This window comes from Bactrocera dorsalis, unplaced genomic scaffold (genome assembly GCF_023373825.1).
Source record: "Bactrocera dorsalis isolate Fly_Bdor unplaced genomic scaffold, ASM2337382v1 BdCtg218, whole genome shotgun sequence".
NCBI classification, from domain to species: Eukaryota; Metazoa; Arthropoda; class Insecta; order Diptera; family Tephritidae; genus Bactrocera; species Bactrocera dorsalis.
Genome location: NW_026038269.1, coordinates 4218 through 26414, shown reverse-complemented (window position 1 = coordinate 26414; position 22197 = coordinate 4218). Strand labels below are relative to the sequence as shown.

Below are 22197 nucleotides of genomic sequence, written 5' to 3'. Positions count from 1 at the left end.
GGAATTGTGGGCAGACAACTCTTGGCTTTGGCGTTGATTCTTCGTGGACGACCTTCGACCTCTTCAACTGATTAAAATATTAAAAAATTTAAGAATATGGTGCCTAAAAATCGTCAGGCAAGTGTTAGAAGATGGCAAGAGAGTTCAACATCTGTCGCGAGTCCGTCTCATTTTTGTGGATATTTTGGGTATTCTTGCTCGACTCGTCCGATCTCGAGAAAGCTGATATTTTTTAAAGAGTACCGTAAACAGATCTCTTGGGCATGCTTCATCGATTCCTCATTCATGAAGAGTTTTACAACTGACAGACGGTCAATAAAAGGTCTATTTGGGCCTCAAGCGTTTGCTTTAGAACATTCTTCGAAAACGGCCGGAATTGTGGAAGAACAATTTATGTATTTTAGGCGATGATAATGCACCATCGCATCGAACCACGATTGTGACCGAATTTAAAACCAAAAACGCAATGAATACCATCGATCAACCACCGTATTCACCAGATTTGGCTCCGTGCCATTTTTTCTTGTTCCCCTCACAGAAATTGCTGCTCCGTGGAATCCGTTTTCAGTCGATCGAAGAGATAAAACAAAATTGGCTGAAGAAGCTGAAGGCCATCTCAAAAGTTCTTATAAAAAGTGTTTCGACGACTGGAAAAATCGTTGACAAAAGTGAACTAACTGAACTGAACACTAAAGTGTATGCAATTTTCATAGATTTTTTAATACATACCATCTATAAAAATTCTATAAAGCCTTACTTAAAAAGCTGAATATCTCGAGAAGCTTTAATGATAGCGATTTTGACCTTGGAACTTTTTTATAGCAAATAAAATTTCCTAGAAATTTGTCCTGAACATTTTTTCTATAGCTTCTGTAATTTACGAGATATATACAAAAAAATAAGAAATTCTTGGAAAAATCGGATTTAGAGCCCCGTACTACCTCGCCGGTGTGAGTTACGACTTTGTTGGAACTTTTGTAGAGTGAACAATTCTGAGAAATATGTGTCTAAAGTCAAAGCGATGCCATAAACTACCTCTGATCTGTAGGAATTTAAAGAAAAAAACTCACGATTGCAGTGTATTTTCTATGGAAAATTTTTATAGGCCTTGGTCCAGTTCTTAATGTCCATATTAAGGGCTAAAATTTTCAGGGAATTTTTTTTAGGGTATTTCCAAGGAAATTTCGTGACGGGACTGAAAAAAAATTAATTGTTCAAAAAAAAACATCCTAATGTATATACATGTATACATTTTTGAACTCCCTCCGTAAAATATGAATAATTATCAAATTTGCTTATCTACTTCGAACCAAACGATAACCACAAAAATTGATAATTGCATATTAAGCCAAAATCTCTAAAGTCTTACACAAAGATTATTAATTAAAACTAGTTTCTGCGCGAAAATATTAATTAATTAGCAACGCATGATGTTTTTTTCTTGGAGCCACACAAATGCAGCAAATTGGGCTAAGGTTAATTAGCCACTGGATATCTTAATCAAAGAAGAGCTGGTTAAATGAAGTAAAATAAAAGTTAAATGCAGACAAAATTGGAAGAGTTGATTAAATAAAACAAATGTTAAACGCAAATAAAAGCAAAAATGAATGGCACACTATTTTCAAACTGCTGCCTCTAGTTGTAAAGATGAAGTAATGCAAGAATTTATGAAAGCTAAATTTATTGTTAATTATTTAATTAAAATTCTGCAATAAAGTAATTGCGGCTGGCTTGATAGCTTAGTAAGAATATACGCATGCGCGAATATACGATTATACAAGTATGTATGTATATATAATAATATATCTAGTTATATGTGCATAATTACATAAAACATTTAACTGTTAATCGCATATGTTTGAATCGCCTCACCTATGTACGTACCCCCGCTCTTAGCAGTTAGTTGAGGCGCGCGTTAGTCCATTACGCTTGCGGCTAGCCGCTTCACACGCCGCGTCAGCTATTAATCGAAACGCTTCAATTGCGCACCGCCAAGCCAACCTGCCATTATGTGAGTACGCCAAGCGCAAAATACTTTGCATCACAATTATATCAACATGCCGACATGACTACATGCATAAATCGGCACATATGTGTTGCATATATAAATATGTATGTATGTATGTATTTTGAAAAGGTAACGTCGATGCCTGCAACTAGTTTTCATTTTTACGGCTTATGTAAATTTCAGAAAACATCTTCTGCGCATAAATAAATGCTTGCGTGCTTGTTTCTTTTGCTCCAGTGATTTGTTGTTGAGCGTTTATGTATTTATGTATGTGTGTGTGTGTAACTTATGTAGATGCGGAGGCAACACCTTCGCTTCAGCGATTATTTCGGCTAACAAATATTTTCGTTTGCGCGCGTATTTCATCAGCGGTGAAATATTTGATGCACGATTTACGAGTCTGATCGGCGGCTAGTTCAGATTTATGCTTACATGTAAGCTATTTTTTTTATTTTTTCCCGATTTAAGTGTATCATTTGAAATTGGGACATTTGCACAATTTTCAAGAGTTGTAGTCTCTCTTGAGAGTGCTTATAAGTACTAAGTGTGAAGCTCAAATAAAATAGCAGAAATATTAATAGCAAACGTGTTCACATAAATTAAACAGAAAGTTAGATTTTAGATTTTTCGAAAGGTTATTGACTCATAATTCACCAAGATCATTTTTTTTGTTGATGAGTAAGGTGAAAGTGAAAAGTAAATTTATAGAATTTAGTAAAAATGTAGCATTTGGCCTCATGATGTATTAGATTGTATGCATGATCAGATTAGATTGTAAGCGTGACTACTGCAAGCCATGGTGACTCCTTTAAAGTCACTGCCCAATGCCAAGATGAGAGTATATTTCCGAAAATTCTCTTAAATATTCGCCGGCGATACAGGTAAGATGGCTCATCAGAGATCGCACGTGGACTACAATATGCAGTCGTTTGTGAGGTCAAAGCAAAGAACTCCTTTGTTCGAACTTATAAATTAGCAAAATGGTTAGTAGCCAGTACAAATTTAGTTAGCGACACAAAAGCGATGCAAAATTACTCTCAGAAGACACAAAATTTAGAAAAAGGTATATTTAAGGCATTGCCTAAAATAATAGCCACAATTTGAAAAGATATTCTGCTGCCATAAAATTTCTTGAGGCCATGTCATAAGAAGGAAGGATTTTCAAAATTAGCTCAAAAAACTTATCCAATAGCAAGTAAGGAAAGGCTAAATGCGTGTGTAACCGAACACTTTGTACTCTTGCTACTTGCAAGAATCAAATACCAAGAAACTGCTTCATTCATTACATTTTATATATTTTTGCCTATACCACATACTATTAACATGGCACATATTAAAAAAATGTTCGCTGGGTTTCATTAAGATACCTCACATACAATCACCAACCATATGGTGTAAATTCAACCAGCCGTTCGAAAATTCAAATATTAGTTATATAGCAGCGAAGTCAAGTTTTCTCCCAATCTGACCCATTTGAAGCACAGAGATGCACTTTTATGAGCAAACCACGCTCTCTAATTTTCATTGAGATAACTCACATATTGGCCGATATCTCCAGAATTAAGTCACCTGGAAGTTAGAAAATCTTCATTACTAGGTATATGGGGACTCAGGGAAATATTGACCCGATTCAATCCTTTTTTAATAAACAGAGATACTATTATCGCGAGAGGATATTCTCTGAAGTGTATGATCGCTATTATCGGTTAAAAGTCTACTGTAGGTACTGGAGTTCACATTACCGTGGTTTGAGTGCTTGAACAATTTGGTTGGATTTAGTAAATTTTTGGTCATAAGGTGGTATACTTGAAAGGAATTATTAAATTAAAATTGTGCTACATGATAAGTGGACGTGGTTGTAGTCCGATTTCGCTTATTTTCGCACTATAACATAAGAATATGTAACGAATGTCACATTCCAAATTTCATCGATATTTAAAATTGTTTCAAATCCAAAAACAAAAAAACATATTATTGTAGATAAATAAAATGATTAAATATTTTGTACAAGCTTACAAGATATCAAAAAACGTAGTCGCTTTATTCTTACCACTGTTCGTCCTTGTCCTAGTCATGTCTGAAAAGATCTTGCCGACGAAACTTGATTAAGGAAGATGGTACAATCGAAATGATAGACATTTTTCGTACTCCTTTATTATTCAATAAGCCTAAAAAATAACATTTTTTGTGTTTCAATAAAGCGCTATTCGGTCCGGTGTCCGTTCGGTCTTATGCCAGTTGTATCTTTTTTTTTGTGAAGCTTCTGTTTTGCCACCTCTGTTGTTGTTGTTGTGGTAACGGCAGAATTCTCCTGAGTTTATGACAGTCTTTGGCCGGATAAAAATTCGGGTCCGTTCCAATTACGTAGACCCGACTGTCGTGGGAACGGGTTGGAGTTGGATGGCCGACGATGGTGCAATGCAAGTTTTCGATCATTTCATGACCTTCATTGAATGCTTTTTGCCACGCAAATACTTCGTGTTCTTGATAAAGCAGACTCTCCAAAACACTTCGACAACATTTTCAACAATTCCGTAGCAGAAATGCCATTGGAAACACAAAATTTCTAGCAAACATACTTTCAGTCTTTTCCATGATAATAACTGTCAGACAAACTATACGCGCCGTAAACAAATAGCTTGCTAAACACACTCCAATTGACATATGAAGTTCAAACTTAACGCTATTACATAAAGAAGTTTCTACCCAAGCTGGGAAAAAAAGATTTATCGAAGCGGTTTGAGTGCGCAGTTTGAATGGACCAGTCCGGTTCAAATTTGTATAGTATTGCTTTTTCTAAAAGAAGTTGTAACTTATTTTTTTTTTGAAACCCTACAAACTTAACAAATAAATAGTATAAAAAATGCATGAGTAATGTCTAAAAAAGGTCAATTTTTAAATTAAATAAACCACATTGTGCACATTAACATAGTTATTGGACACACACCTACTTTGTTATGCCAAACATTATAGTTCCACACCTAATGTGGATAAAGTTTTAGTAACATAATTATAATATTCATAATTTGTTTACGATTTCTTGCAGATGCAGCACCCACACAGTCACATGCGGCGAATACGGCATCTCAACATATTTCTGCTGCTGCTGCTCTACTTGTCACAAATCAAAGCTTGGCGACCATGTCCAGAGCTCAGTCCGGCATTGCGTTTACCCTGCAGGTGAGTCAGCCATAACTGTAGTCAATTCAACAATAGATGGACGCAGCTACAGTAAGATGGTATGTGTATAGGCGTATGTATGTATTTATGTAGAGATAACTTGATAAAAACCGAAGCCATCGAAAACCAGCTAGACGAGTATTCTAATCGCCGCGTGTTCATCAGCGATTTCCATGTTAATTTGTGCTAATGAAAAAGAGTTCTACCGAGAAATATACCAACCGACATATACATATATGGACTGTATCAACACTCTAGTTTGAAATGGAGAATTGATTTCCGCATTCGCCGCATATCGAATTTCAGTTCTACATACATACATACAAACGTACCATACATGTACCTATGCAACTCTGCATTCAATCATTGCGCTTGTTTTACGGATTTTATTCTTTTTTGTTTGTCTCCATGAACAAGCTTGCAAGTTGTTAATGTTATCAATTGATTTTCTTTTCGCTTTGCTCTTCCCTCCGCAGGTGTAATGTGGTGCCATTCGCCTCGACGGGACAGCTCGGCGCGGTGGCGATGGACTGCGATCGTGTCGTCTTCCATGGTGAGGCGCCGCAATTGCCGTATGGCGCGCCGATTGTCTCCTACTCGCAGCGCCACAGTGGCCAGCAGGTTTTGCCATCACAGGTGAGTCGAACGATGAGTGAGTGAGCGTTAAGATGCTTTGCTATAAAACCGTCCGTCGGTCTTGAAAACTGGTCTATAAAACGTCAACAGAAACAGAGAATAATTATATTTAAGCGTATAAGTATGTACGAGGGAAGACCAATAACTACTTATATGGCGCCATTACCACTATCATGTGGAACATTCCTTTGTTCGTGTACTTCAAAACCGAGCCGAATGCGCTGTTTTGTTTTAGCTGTGCGTCGAGCAGTCCATCCACAATCTCCTATTGCCAGACACCCAATCCCTGGTGTTAGAAATTTTCATACAACCAGTACAATCGAAGTAGTGGAATTCTAATGCCGAAACTACTCCGAAGAAGACGAATAGTATCCTATCAGCCGAAAAAGGAATGACCTTTGTTTCCTGGGTTTCGCGAGGTGTGATGTATATCGTTTACTGGAAGAAGGTAATGCAATCACAGAATCCTACTACACGGAATTATTTGGTCGATTGAAGGCTGGCAAAAATTTGATCGTATAAGTATGGTACCGTTGCCACGGAGGCCCACTTTGCAGATCCTTTGGAAACGTATTCTTCAGCCGGATTAAAAGATATTGTCACATCGCTGAGCCAAATTTATCGATCTAAAAAGAGAGTTTCTTGAGATCTTGATCACCATTTTCCATATCCATCTCGATTTCCGTCCGTAGTCTTACGTACTTAACTGACCGCCCTTATATAATGCATGTTTTTGTATGCGTTCGTCTGTATCTCATAACCTGTCGATTTAAATCATAACATTAAATCATTACAGGCCATCATTACAACAAATGGTGGCTATTTATACTTTTTGGTATAATAAAAACTCTTGCTCCGTCTCATTCGTTGCTGAAAGTTCTTTGAGCGCGGAAAAATTCCATCATTTTATGGAATCATAAATTATCTTAAATTTCATAGTTAAGTCAACGAAAATTCGCAATAACTGCTGTACAATGGCGAAAATAATAAAAAATAAATTGAATAAAAATTGAAATTATACTTGTGTACTTAAAAACTGGTTCTTTTGCCATTGCAATGCCGCCAGTAATATGGGAGCGTAGCAAAAGTGGCTAGTTTTCGAAAAACAATGCAAAAATGCTGCAAGCTCAGTACTGTACTTCCAGCATGCGCACCATACAATTTTGATGCAAGCCAAGGTTAGACAAGCGTTGCCGGTTGATTTCATTTTATGCTTTTACATTGTGTTTTCCGATGAGTTTATTGCTCCGCCAATGACTTCAACAATTAAGCGTTTCGATAAGCGTGCTGTTGATGTTGTAGTTATGATAAACGGAAAAAAACATTAACTTCGGTTACATTTCTTATAGCCTACAACGATCTTTACCTTAATTTTGAAACATCAGTTTGTAAAGCAGTTATATGTATATCCTCATCAGTCCGATCTGAACAATGTATACACAGATTGTAACGGTGCTCTGAGCAATAAGCAAACTTCATGAAGATAGCTTGTCAAATAACCACACAAGAACTTGATTTATCTATTTATACGGGAGCTACAGTCTTCTGATATCGTCGGAAAGGATGTGTGTAAGGCCTCAGATTGACATCTAAAAAATTTAGAAAAGTTTCCGTATATATAGACAGATTAACTCACCTCATCACTAGAGACGATCTTAGGAAAATTAATACTCTTGCAACGGAGTATTATAGTTTTGTTCATCTAATGGTTGTTTGTATCACCTAAAAACAAGCGAGGTAAGCAAGCTCGAGACTAAAAATTGTCAAAATGTCATAACTGTTCAAGCCCCATATTCCGAATATGTGGACGCCACTGCGTATGGCTGACTTTTTGTCAAAAATATCGGTTTATCTGTGAGATATATTAATTAGGGACAAATTTTTTTTTTATAATAAAATATACACTTGTGTCGAAAATGGGCTGAATCGGGCCAAGACTTCCCAATGTAGGAATTTTTTTAATAACAGTGTATCATTATGCCTTAAATACAGAAAATCGGATGAAAACTAGCCCTATACCCCATATACTTACACACGATACAAGAGTATGAAATGTTCGGTTACTCCCGTATTTAGTCCTTGCTTACTTGTTCGAATATATTTTTGAAGTCCTTTGTAATACGAGGAAAGTCTAAGTTTTCAAGAATATTTGTTCACGTTTTCAGTCCGGTCCAATAAGATGATAAAATAAATATTAAGGAATGACAGTTTCATTAGTTAATTTTACGTTCTTTTTTTGTCGAGGTAATATTAAACTGGCACCGCTCATACGGTTATAGCCGAGTGTACAACAGGGCGCCAGTCGTTCTTCCTTTTTATTATTATGACAGGAGATATTTCGTCTTGCTGTCGTTCACTGCCAGACACATTTGCTTCATTTCTTTGTCCTACCTGGAGAAAGCAGAACTAATGGCCAATTAAATCGATGTCATCGGCGTACACCAGCAGTTCTACACTCTTGTAGAAGGTTGTACCTTCTGTAAAAATCTGTTCAGCTGAAATTATTTTCTTCAGCAGAAGATTGAAGATGTCGCACGATAGGGAGTCGCCTTGTCTGAAACTTTGTTTGGTAACGAACGGCTCGGTGAGGTCCTTCCCGATCCTGACGGAGCTTTTGGTATTACTCAACGTTAGTTTGCACAGCCGTATTAGTTTTGCGGATACCAAATTCAGACATAGCGACGTAGAGGTGGTGTTTGTCGATCCTCTTTTCACGGGTTTTTTAAGGTCTTTTCTAGTGTGGCTTTACGCAGATAAATACCAATAATTTTGTAGACGATGGGCTTCAGTCTTCCACACAGTACGCTCGATAGAACCTTATTTCCGATTTTGAAAAGGCTTATCTCGCGCAGATTGTGGGGTTTTTCTTTGGGTGGATTGGGCAGAACACACTTAAATTCCAATCGTCGGGCATGTTTTCGTCCGACCATATTCTACAAAGAAGCTAATTTCTTCGCCGCCGTATTTCATTAGCTTGGCCGGAAATCCATCGGCTCCCGCCGCTCAAACTAGTGATTCTTAATTTTAAATATCTTTTATGCCTGAAGCAAATTAGATAATATTGGCTGTCATAAGTAGCCTGGGAGCGTTCACCATCAGACCCATTCAACTCACGCTTCTGTCAATATAAAGAAGCGCAGCTGGTAGTAGCTCGTCGTTATTTATGGAATTTGTAAATAATTCCCCAAAGCGCTAATTATCCATCTGTTTTGACACATTTAATAGCGTCAATCTGTAAGTGTAGTAAAAGAAAAGAAAGCAATTGGAGAAATTCCAGCAAAACGCTTGAGAATTTACTAGTTAAGACCATTTGTTGGTAATCATAATTACAATAACCGAATTGTCAAAGACACCGCTCTACTGCCACAAACCATATATACATATATGTATGTATGTATGTATATCTATGCATCTCTTTGTAAACATGCGCTCGCAATTAAAGCATATCGAAAGCAAAAGTTTAGCAATTAAGATCGAGAGCAAAAATGATTACGCTGTTACGTGATTGGATGCATCGCTGAAGTGTATAACATGCCTCCATGTACCGTATACCTACATAAATATTTGTGATAACACGTATGTATGTGTGTAATTATGAAGATAAATGTACACTTTTACCACTTTACTAAGAGCTAGTGTAATTTACTGCAGTTTTTCTCACATTCCAGTACATGAAAACACACATACATATATACAAACACACGCTTTGCGATGCTTTATGTACTTGCATGAATAAACTCGTTGGTATGCTGAAGCATGTCGCTCATGCAAACACATCTGCTTTATTGCACTTTCACTGATGGCCCAACGTTAAATCGGCGGCGACAAGCAAACGCCAAAAAATCTGATGGCAAATAAGAAATCTCAACGAGGCATATACATACACATACATTTAAGTGTGTGTGTTGGCACGTCTCAAGGCAACACAAAAAGCAATAAGAAAACGTAGATCTCGTAGCAGTGATCGATTCTCGGTTCAACGCCAACACCAGCTCTAGCCATTTACTCACTTTATCAGCCAATTAAGTCAATTGCAGAAGTGCGGTCGAAGAATCGGTAATTGTGCGAGTGCTGAAGAAAGTTTCAATGTAGTTTGGTAACAGCGAATAATTTCTACAAATTATTGGCAACTACACACACACGAACCTACAAATACAGAAACATGAAAATATTTTTACAAAAGTGTAGGTGTGTGTGTGTGCACAGCCTCTGCCACAAAATTCAGTTATGACTTTCAATATCGTTAGTGTCACTTGAAATCTACTTTTCTCATTGTTTGCTGATTTTTTGTTGCTTCTATTGTTTTTTACTCTATATGGAACACATGCAAAATATTGCCATGCGGAACCTGTGTAGAAAGTGAAATTCGCTGCGAAATTTTCAGATTTTTCGTTTGTATTATTTGCAAATATTTTTGTTATTTTTGCTATTTTTGTTGTGCTAATTATTGTTATTTTTAGCGTGTCGTCTGGCTCATTAAATTGTTGTTAGCTTTGCATTAGAAATTAGCGGAGGCGTTGCTCAATGTTGACAACAAAATGCCTTGTGATTTTGTGATTTTCTTATTGTTGCTACTGTAGTATATGAGATATATATTTAAATATGCATATATAAATATATAGTATATAAATTTGTATGTACATATAATTTACTTTACGTAGCCGTGTCTTGGCGTGTGACAATAATTTTCCAACGTCATTGTTGCCGGTGAGTTCAAAAACTCTCAACAAAATGTGAAGTATGTCATCTTTTGCATAAAAACCATAATAAATATTATGCCCGTGGCGCATTCCACGTTAAATCGTACAATAGTTCGAATTACACATATTTTAAGGAAGGAAAAATAATTTATAACTGTCCAAGAAAGTGAAATAACCTGTATATTGCATACTAAGTTTAAAAAAAATACAAGAAAAAACTTTATATTCGACCGCACCGAAGCTATCTTACCCTCACGGGTGCATATATCGACCACAGAGTCTGCCAGCAAGAACGACGTAATGTTAAAATAAAATAAAACACCCAAAATTTGGTCAAAATGGTTTCTGTTTTTGTTTTGATTTGAACAAAATGGCGGCCAAATGACCACAACGACTTCGTTTGCATATACGTCAATTTACAATGACCTAGTGGAGCATTTCGAATGGATTTTCGGCTATATTGCACTAAATGTTGTCTTCAAACTCCTCAAGCATGGCTAGTTGATTGGCGTAAACCTTTGATATAACATACCAACAGAGAAAATAATCTAGAGCACATAAATCGCATTATATCTTGGCGGCTATTTGACTTGACCCCTTCTCGAAATTAAAGACTCTCCACCCTTGATTAGGCGTAAAACATCAAGAGGCCATTTCTTGCTGGAACTAGCGATCGTCTGCGTCGACTTAATCAAACTCCGAGAAAAAAAAAGTCAGTCAGCATCGTGTTATATCGTACGCCATTGATCATTTCGAAAGAAATAAGGCCCAATTATGCTGCACATCACAATCCGCACCAAATGGCCAATTTTTGGGAATGCGAAAACACTTTTGAACCAAACGAGGACTCGACTCACCCCAATAGCGAAAATTTTGTTCGTTGACGAAGTCATTAAACCAGAAATGGGCCCCTTCTGAGAAGATGATTTTTCCATAATAAACAGCTGTCAGTGGAAACAATTTCGCAGTGAAACATGATATGATGAAATAGCAAATCTTACTAAACACACTGTCAAAATCAAGCCATCTTTATTCTAAGGTATCTGAAACCAAAAATCATGTTAGAAACAACTTTCTAGTCGAATTAAAGTTACTTGATATGGACAAACTCTCTTTTATCAAGATATTTATCTTGATTTTGATAGCTCGGGTTGAATGGCAGCTATATAGTGGCCCGATCTGAATAATATTTTATTGAAGATAGCTTTTTGTTAAACAAAACTGTTTTCCACTTGATTTTGATCCATCGATTTATATGGTGCTATATACTTTATTGGTTTTATATTGGCGATTCCGGCATATGAACTCTTGCGGAAAAAAGGACGTGTATAAAATTCCAAATCGATATCTCAAATTTAATCCGAATCCAGCAAACAAAACGTTCTTTGGAAAGCCCAAAAGTCTTTTAAGCCACTAGTACATTCCAAGATACTTCTAAGACAGTTTGATGGTAATTGGGCACGTAGTGTTGAGGCAAATTGCTTTGCACATCACCTAAAAAGATATATAAAGGCCCAAAGAAGAACTTTTTAGTTGCCAACTTTATCGCTAACGAATAGCTTGTGTCTATTAGGACTTCCACTTCTAAAGTTACTAGAATCATACAAGTAAAATAGTTAAATCCAAAAATGGCATCAGGACACTATAATATTACTCCAAAACACATGTTTGAGCTTCTTATGTTGAAAATAGATTTAACATTTGAATACTTATTGTTAGGCTTTACCAAGCAGATCCAATAAATTAAGAAATATTGAAAAAAAAACAAGAAAAAACGTTAACTTTGGCTGCAACGAAGCTAATATACTCTTCACAGGTGCATTTCTTTTAGTAACAGTGTGTACAGTATGTTTTTAAGCTATATGCTATAGTAATCCGATCTGACCAATTTTTGGAGATTATATTATTACCTTAAGCAGTAATCCATGTCAAATTTCGTGAAGATACCACGTCAAATACCAAAGCTTTCCATACAAGCATTCAGTTTGTATTGCAGCTTGAAGCTATAGTTAACCAATCAGAACAATTTCTTCCGATATTCCATTATTTCTATGAAAAAGAAACTCATAGCAAATTTCGTGAAGATATATCGTCAAATGAGTAAGTTTCCCATGCAAGCATTTGATTCCGATCATTCAGTTTGTATGGCAGCTATATGTTATGGTGGTTCGATATCGGCAGTTCCGACAAATGAGCAGTTTCTTGAAGAGAAAATGACGTTTGCAAAATTTCAAAACGATATATTAAAAACTAAGGGACTAGTTCGTATATATACAGACAGACGGACATGTCTAGATCGACTCAGCTCAACATACTGATCATTTATGTATATATACTATATACTTTACAGGGTCTCCGACGCTTAATTCTGTATGCTAAAATCTTAAGGGCAAACTTAATATACTCTGTTTAGGATATAAAAATATTTTAAACTCGGACATTGCGACGCCATTTCCGGTGACCTCTCGGAAAAATATCGCCCGAGTTGGCAGAATAACTCCTTATAGGATCGTCTAAAGTGAAAAAATACGTGTTTTAGTTAAAAGTTAAACTTAAAACTTGGACGAAGGAAAAAAACTGAAAATTGGATTTTTTGGCAGACATTTTTACAAAAAAATTAAAATTTCGCGACATTTGTTTTTTCAAATAATACTTCGTATCAGTCTTCAAGAATTGTGTAAAATTTCATGAAGATTGGTTGAGTAGTTCTCGAGAAATATTGCCAACCGACTTCAAAAATACAGTTTCGAGCCTAGCCAGCCTCGACGGCACAAGTTCTCAAGGCTGTAGCTCCGAAACTTGAAAATTTAGATCAATATTCCAGAGCAGTTGTAGAGTTTAATAAGAAAAAAATCCTTTTTTTTGGAACCCGTAAACTTATGTAACCCCTTAAAGCATGGCGAATAGAAGTTCCTGAAACTTCCACTATATTTAAATGATATATTGGGAGACTAGCGATTCGAAAATAAAATATATTATAGCTTTAAGGTTCTACCTATAAATTACAACAACATTAATTAAACAAACATTTATTTTATTTTCTTTCCACAGAGTTTTGGCACGCTGAAATTACCCATTGAAGAGTTGGATCTTTCGAACAATCTGATACGCCGCATACCAGAGAAATCCTTTCTCGGCCTGAAAGAGTCACTCACAGAGTTACGCTTAGCGAATAATCTGCTGGGCGACAGCCTAAATCCGATATTTTCCACCGCCGAATTTCATCCGCTGAAAAATCTGAAAACGCTCGACCTATCCGGCAACAAAATCAAATCGATCGAAGAGGGTCTGCTCAAAGGCTGCGCCGACTTGAAGGTAAATGAACTGTAATTTCACTAATGCAAACACTTACATGCACACATAATTGCTATGTTTACAAATGCCTGTCTTTATTATTTATGTAACCAAACGTGTTAACAAGCAACGCACACATTTAGTTGCATCACAGACTCACCTATTTATTTAGGCGCAATTATATGTATGGTTATGCGAGTATAATATCTGTGTGTGCATTTATAAAAGTAATTGCAGCAAAAAGTCGCTTGCACATTCCAGACACATTGTTTGCGCAAAAGCTGATGAACTGTCCATGCACACGAATCGCACATTTATGCATACATATGTACGCACGTATATATGTATGTATGTGATTGTGGCTTAAGTGTCGTCGGCAAATAGCTGATTGGTCAGTTTATTGGTTGGCATATGGATAAATAGGTACAACTTTGGTGTATGCAGGTGCAATATTAAGTAGTATCTTTCCTTTAAGTGCAGACGTGTCTTGGCGCAGTCGCCGCGTTTGTTTACGATAGCTGCAATAAAACCACCATCTAACTGCAGACCTAAGTAACGCTTTTTAATTTAAATACTTGTAGCGGTTCAACAGGTCGACTCAACTTGTATTGGTCGTCTTCGATTCGCCGCTTGTCTGCGCGCTATGTTTGTGCTTTGCTTTCTAGTCACGTGGATATCTCATTAAGCTGGTGTAAACACACCCCTCCCCTATTTCTTATTTGATTATACCAGTCGATTTGATTTATACCAGTTGCTCATTTTATTCGCCGTTCAACATGGTTTGCTAAATCAAGATAGCTAACCTTATTGATAAATAAATCCATTGCTTGAGTGGAGTAAAGGAAGCCGATTAGCTCAATCGTGCTTTGATAAATAGAGGCAACTTCCAATAACGCAGCCACTAAAATATTTAAACTGATATTTCTCATACAAATCTTCGCTGAGATCATATAAAATTTCTTGAGATAAGGCCAGAAAGATTTGATGTTGAGTCTCTTGACTATGTTTCGCTCCAGCTCATCTAAGGTTACAGCAATTTCCGCATTTGGGACGAAGAGCAATCTAAATAGATTAAAGAGCTGTTATCATATCCAGAACGATAAATAAATAACGATTTGGTGTGATTTGTGGGGCGGTGAGAATGTAACCGTCAATGGAGCCATGATAACGGATTATTTGATGCCTGAAATTGAAGCTCGTGATCTCGGCGACATTTGGTTTCAACAAGACGGCGCCACTTCCCACACATCGCATCAATCAATGGATTTATTGAGAGAACACTTCGGTGAGCAGATAATTTCACGTTTTGGGCCGGTCGATTGGCTACCAAGATCATGTGATATCACACCGTTAGACTTTTTCTTGAAGGAATATGTAAAGTCTAAGTCTATGCGAATGATCCCGCTTAGATTCAATCGTGTCATTCGTCAGTTACCAATCGAAGTGCTCGAATTAGTCATCGAGAATAGGACTTAACGGATTGACCATCTGCGACGAAGCCGCGGCCAATATATTGTATGAAAGAGATAATCTTCAGAAAATAAATGACAAAGAATGTTCTTTCCAATGATAATAAACATTATCCATTAAATTTGAAGTTTCTATGTTTTTTCTTTAAAAAAGTAAGGAACCTCACAATGGATCACCCTTTATTAATACTTGCTAAAATTAGTAACAGAATACATTTAGAATAATGAGTGGGTGTTTTTTTGGACTAAGTGAGGGTTATAATGAAAAATGAATAGTCTTCAGGCATTTAATGTTATCGGTTATCAGAATTTCTTACAATGTTTTAATGTTTTCATAATTTTATTTTCAGGATTTCTATGTGGATCGTAATTGTCTATCTGCCGTCCCATCCAACTCACTCAATGGCCCAAATGCGCTGCGACTTCTTTCTTTGCGTCATAATTACATAAGTAAGTCAAAGATTAAAGTTTAAATATATTGCTAATGGATTATTGCATAGAGAGCTCAAGTATTGGGATGTCATTAGTTGTGTAATCTGGTACATCCAGTATATGACAGGCATAAGGTGACACCAATATTTATTTTCCAGTTAAGCCACTTGGACTCTCTAGCTTAGAAATCTTTTTATTTCTCAATTATTTATTTATAATGTTATATGAAATGAGGCGAGGTTATAAAGGAACGACGATTTTTAGTACCACTAAAACCAATGTAACTATTGGATCCAAAATTATTCGAAAAATTCGCACGTTTTTTTAATAATATTATTCCAAATATGGTGGAGCTGAAGCTATAACTTTTTCCCATATTTTTTTCGTTTTCCAAGGCCTCTTGACTTTAATTCATATGCCACCAATATCCTTGCTTTTGAATGTATGGTTCGCTGCTGCTTTTAATGAAAACAATTTAAAGTAGCTGCTGGCGGGGATCCCAAAGATTCTGCGCCCTTTTCTTGTAGTTAGCAACAATCTTCTTCGAGTGGTTCATTTTCAAACTTTCTTGGCCGCCCAGGACGCTCTTCACCTTCCAAGCCATTACTACTTTTAAATCGTCTTAAACACTTCTAACAAGTTTGCTTAGCTAGGGTATGTTCAGCATAAACTTCCACCGAAATAAGAAAACTTTCGGCTGCGGTTTTCTTCATCATCAACTATTAAAGAACAACTCCTCGTAGAAATAGTTTTACGGACAGAAATCTTGACGGATTGGAGTGTGAAAAAAATATTGTTTTCAACGCTTTAAATGAATGAATACTGAAAAAGACGTCGATGGACAGTAGCTTTCCAACGAATAAAAATCAAGTTACGCCAACTCTTAGTAAACTACACGAATATAGTTATAGGTCGAATAGTATAGCACATATAGGAAGTATCATTAGTTCGAAATATTGTTTAGAAATTTTTTAATTTAATCAATACTCGTACATATATGCAGCTGTAATACAATATTGAAGTTTGTTCTTTTGAATAGTCCGATAACTGTCATTTACACTACCGCCTTAATAATGGGATTTTCAAATCACTATCGTTTAATTACAAACAGTTCAAGACTACTTAGCCAACTGCAATAAATCATAAGTATTTCCATACAAGCAAGAAAAGTATTTATGAATATGCATAGGTTAGCAAGAATGAGTAATCATAATTAGCATTTGCCAATTACCATGAAACACTTGAAAAATTATTACGTTTTTAATATTTTTTCTTCTATTTACTGCATTTTGCTTGATTTCCTGTGCTGGCCAACAACATTACCATCGCTGTCATAATAATAATAATAACAACTACAACACAATCATAAATAGCAATACTCCATTATGAAGCATTCATCGCACAACCTGAACTGGAAATCGTCGATCTGCGCCACAACGAAATCAAAACGATCGAGGGTCTGGCATTTCAAGGTTTACGCGCTATACGCGAAATCAAATTGGCCGGAAATCGCATTACCAATTTGAACAGTGACGTTTTCGAGCATATACCCACTTTGCAGAAACTAGATCTCTCCGAAAATTTCATACCTCAATTCCCAACTGTGTCGCTGGCAGCTATCGGAAATCTTAAATCACTGAATTTGTCCTCGAACATGTTGCAGGTGTGTGCGTCCGCCAAGAAAATTAACTTCAAATTATTGCTAATTATTGAATTATTAATTTACTTTTGGTATTTCTCCACACCCAGCGATTGGATTACACGCATATGCAGGTGGTTAAGACCTTGGAGGTATTGGATTTGAGTCGCAATGGCATTACCACCATACCGCCAGGCACATTCCGCGATCTGGCCGAACTCAAATATCTCGACTTGAGCTTGAATTCGCTGCGTACCGTAAGTATTTGTGTGAACTCTTATTTGAAATGAGAAATAGTTATGAATACTAACTCTCTTCCCATCCTTTCAGATTGAAGACGATGCGCTGGAGGGTCTGGATAACCTGCAAACTCTCGTCATACGCGATAATAATATCTTACTCTTACCGGGTAGCGCTTTGGGACGCCTGCCGAGTTTGACCACCCTGCATTTGGATTTCAATCGTGTTGCTGCCTTGTCAAGTGAGATTTTGGGTTCCATTCAAGCAGAGGATATCACATCCTTATCATTAGCGCGCAATGTCATACGCGAACTACCGACTGGCAGTTTCCAAACATTTGCCAATCTGCGTACACTCGATCTTTCCGGCAATTCGTTGGCCGTCATTAGCGCAGACATATTCTTGGGCTTGGATCAATCGCTGAATGAGCTGAAACTATCACAGAACCGCATTACTGGCTTGGGCGCAACGCCGCTTGCCTTAACCGAACTGCGTAGTCTCGATCTGAGCTCAAATAACCTCGCCGACTTGCCACGCAATATCTTGCAGGGTTTAGAGAACTTGCAATATCTCAATCTCAGCGGTAATCACCATTTATCGCCTTTACCGGCCGCGCTTATACGACCGCTTTCGCATCTGCAAGTCATCGATTTGAGTAACTGCGCGCTCAAACAAATGTCCGGTGATCTGTTTGCCACACTACAAGACCTGAAGCACATCTATCTGCATGACAATAATTTACAAGAAATTAACGATGGCAGTTTTGTCGATCTTTGGAATATCACATCAATCGATTTATCAAATAATCAAATCACTTCCATCAGACCGGGTGCTTTCGTGAATGTGATGCACATCAAGCGACTCAATCTGCGCGACAATCAGTTGTCGGCTTTTAAGGGTGAATTCTTCAACACCGGCACTGGTTTAGAGGAACTCGACATTTCGAATAATCACCTCACTTATCTTTTCCCTTCTTCATTCCGCATACATCCGCGCTTGCGTGAAATCAAGGCGGCAAATAATAAATTCAGTTTCTTCCCCGCCGAACTCATTTCGTCGCTGCAATATCTGGAGTACGTCGACCTGTCACACAACCAACTCAAATCGATAGAGGAGTTGGATTTCGCGCGTCTACCGCGACTACGTGCGCTGCTCGTCGCTTACAATCAGCTGGACATGCTCAGTGAGATGGCTTTCCACAACTCGACTCAACTGCAGATTCTCGATTTATCTTACAACAATTTGGATCGCATTGGTGAACGCACATTCGAAGGTTTAGTGCGTCTGGAGTTGCTCAATCTCGAGGGCAATCAACTGACTGAACTCCCCGATTTGATATTTGAGCGTTCGAAATTGCAAATGCTCGAAAATATAAACTTGGCTAAAAACAAATTCGATTATGCGCCACTTAATGCACTACAACGTCAATATTTCTTCGTCTCGTCAGTTAATTTGAGTCAAAATAAAATACGCGCTATACCTGCTGATGACAGTATTATGGTAAATATCAAAGATCTTGACTTGTCATACAACCCACTAAGCGAAGGTGCTGTGCGCAACATACTCAACGAGCCGAAAACTGTACGCGCGCTTAACTTAGCCGGTACTGGCATTGCTCATCTTGAGCCACTGGAGACGCCTTTCTTACAGTATTTAAATCTCTCGCATAATAACCTCAAAACCATCGATGCTGACATCTTTCAACGCACAACGCTGCTTGAAACGTTGGATCTGTCAGACAATCACATAGAGAGCCTAAACGAACTGGCAGATGCTTGGCCAAAACTGCAATCGCTGCACACTTTGGATCTTTCGAATAACAGTTTTGAGGTTATCTCACAAGATAATTTCGAAAACTTAGACATGCTGCGCGTGTTGCGACTTAAAAGCTTGCCGCAAGTTAATCGCATCGAGAAGAACGCCTTCAAACATATGCCAAATTTAGAGAAACTCGAGGCGTACGATCTACCTTTGTTGGGCTACCTCGATGTGCAAGGTATACTCGAGCTATTGCCTGGACTTGAAGACATCGATTTAGAAGTGAAAGATTCAACTATAGGTACCGAACAGATACAACCGGCTAAGCATCCTCGTCTTAAAACAATCGGTATACGCGGAGATCGTCTGAAGACTATCTCCTCCGGCACGCTGGCCGGTTTGAAAAGCAGTGACCTCACCATCAAACTGCAAAACACATCGCTTACAACGCTGCCACCAGCTCTACTATTCCCTGTGCCACGGTCTTCACACCTAAATCTCGACATTACTGGCTCCAAAGTCACCGTGTTGGTGCCACAATTCCTTACCGCTCTCGAGGATCGCCGCTCCAGTTTGCAACTGAAAGGACTTGCCACAAATCCCATACACTGTGACTGTAATGCACGTGCGCTACGCCGCTGGTTACCCAATTCACATATGACCGATGTAGAGTGTCAATCGCCTGCCTTCCTGGAGGGTAAGAAGCTCATCGAAGTCGGCGACGACGAATTGACGTGTGATCCACGACGCATGACCTCCACAACGGCGCGCAGCACCTCACAACATATGTTGAAATCATCCTCGCGTCTCGTGACACGCCCCACCACCACCACCACCGAGGAACCAATGATCATCTGGAGCTTGGAGCCCACACAAGCGCCACCGATGAAAATCAAAACCAAAGCCCCACTCATGAAGGCGCCCATTATGAGTAACGACGACACACTTATTATCGGTATTGTTGGTGGTGTCGTGGCCTTCATTGCCATACTTATCATTATCATCTGCATTGTGCGTTTGCGCATGAGCAATGTGGAGTATCACCAAGGACCGGCCATGATCGGTATACCGCCAATGCCAATGGGTCCGGGTAGTGTACCAATGAATTTCAAGGGTGCCCCCACCGCACTCTATGCCGTTCCACCATATGCGGCACAAAGTTATGCTACTCTGCCACATAAAGCACCGTCCATACACCAGTCTACACAGAATCTGTCGCAGCGTGCCGCTACACAAAATGGCCAGAACTCATACTCGACTATGTCGCGCATGTCGTACTTTGGTGGCACGCAGCAACAGGCCTCACCGCAGTCCAATGGTCAACAGCCGTACATTATCTATTCGGATGACAAAGTCTATAGATAAGGTCCTTACAGGGTCAATGTGGCGATGCAAGCAATTTCACTTGGTGTTCAATCAGTGCTGGGTGGTGAGTCCGCCGTCAGCATACATACATACAAATATTATATATACATGTATATGTACTTTCAGTCAGTTGTGTAACATTTACGCAACGTGTTTATAATATTTTCTTTTATTTGATTTGATTTTATTTTTTTTTCATTATAATTTTTTTATTATTTCTTTAGCATTTTTTCTTATACAAAGCAAATTTTCACATTTAAGCGTGCGCGAGCTTGAAGCTTGTCCCCTAGAGTTAAGTTATTATTATCACCGTAGTCGTAAGAAGGAATGTTGAAAGTGTACAGTTTGTACATATAAATATGTGTATCTAACGGTAAAAAATGCAAATCGGTTCTTTGTCTATTATTTATAGTCAATTTATAATAATATACAGGGTGGTTCATTTACTCGTTGGAGGTTTCTTGTTTACAAATGAAAACGAAAATGATTCCTACCAATATTTAGTGAGTTATTTAGTGATAATAAGAAACTGATTTATGTGGTTGACTTGAATGCCACTAAAACAGTAATTCAAGATTCAGATAACTTTTCATTATGATTTGTTATTGAACTTTGTCATTATTTAAACTTAAACTTTGACAGCTGTTGTCACTGGCACAGCAACAGCTGACAAAAGCAAATACACGTTATGAATCACCCTATACACATTTATTTCATTACTCAAGACTAAACAAATATTTATATGACATTATACCGTTATAGCGAATATTATAATAGCTCTCAAAGTGAAGTAAAGTAAATACAAGTATAGTCTTTATTATTCGTTAGGGCTTCTAATGTGTAATATTTAAAGCCGTCGATCATAATACTTAAAGAAACGCGCAAAAATATAATACAATTGTAAATAGTTCAAGGTTGCTATATTGAGCAGTACACGTACATTTTCGAAGCATACAGTTAAAGCCCTCTTTTCTAGCGAGATTGTGAAACTTCAATTTAGGGAATTACCATAATGCAGAGTGAACCAATTATTTTTTTCTAAGTATATTAAATATGAAATATCATAAATTAAGTGATCGCTGTATAGTAAATAATTAATATTTAAAATAAAAAAAAAAACAAATAAAATACCAAAACTAAACTTTTAATATTTATTTTATATTATTACCTACTACAAGTTTGTAGAAATGATTTGAACTTTCAACTATGAAACATTACCGAGCTTCTTCTATTTTAGTTATGAGTCTTGAAGTTATTAGACAAACTGAAGGACTCTGCAAGTTTTAATATAAAGTCCAGTAAAAATAAAAACAATTTTTTCAATAGTTTTAGTAACATGTGTCACGCGTTGTAATGAGTGATCCATTATGAGGATCCCTACATTTTTACAAAAAAAACACAGAAACTTCAAATTCAATGAGGAATGTTTATTATCATTCGAAATAACACTCTTCGGCATTAATTTTTTGACGATTA

At 37.4% G+C, this 22197-nt stretch overlaps 1 protein-coding gene across 1 annotated transcript; it reads left to right on the top strand.

The window, feature by feature from the left end:
- The first annotated feature begins 5017 nt into the window (after positions 1 to 5017).
- Positions 5018 to 21839, top strand: LOC105226392 (protein artichoke). The gene is made up of 7 exons (XM_049462034.1): positions 5018 to 5188; positions 5665 to 5824; positions 13576 to 13839; positions 15638 to 15737; positions 17093 to 17382; positions 17469 to 17615; positions 17689 to 21839. Exons 1-7 carry the CDS (start codon positions 5055 to 5057, stop codon positions 20719 to 20721), a joined length of 4128 nt encoding a protein of 1375 aa, XP_049317991.1. The 5' UTR covers positions 5018 to 5054; the 3' UTR covers positions 20722 to 21839.
- Positions 21840 to 22197: the final 358 nt, after the last annotated feature.

Bases quoted from the DNA above. Each gene is read 5' to 3' on its own strand.
- LOC105226392 (XM_049462034.1), top strand. From the start codon at position 5,055: ATGCAGCACCCACACAGTCACATGCGGCGAATACGGCATCTCAACATA. The intron at 5,189-5,664 runs GTGAGTCAGCCA...TTCCCTCCGCAG, and splicing joins GCATTGCGTTTACCCTGCAG to GTGTAATGTGGTGCCATTCG. The intron at 5,825-13,575 runs GTGAGTCGAACG...TTCTTTCCACAG, and splicing joins AGCAGGTTTTGCCATCACAG to AGTTTTGGCACGCTGAAATT.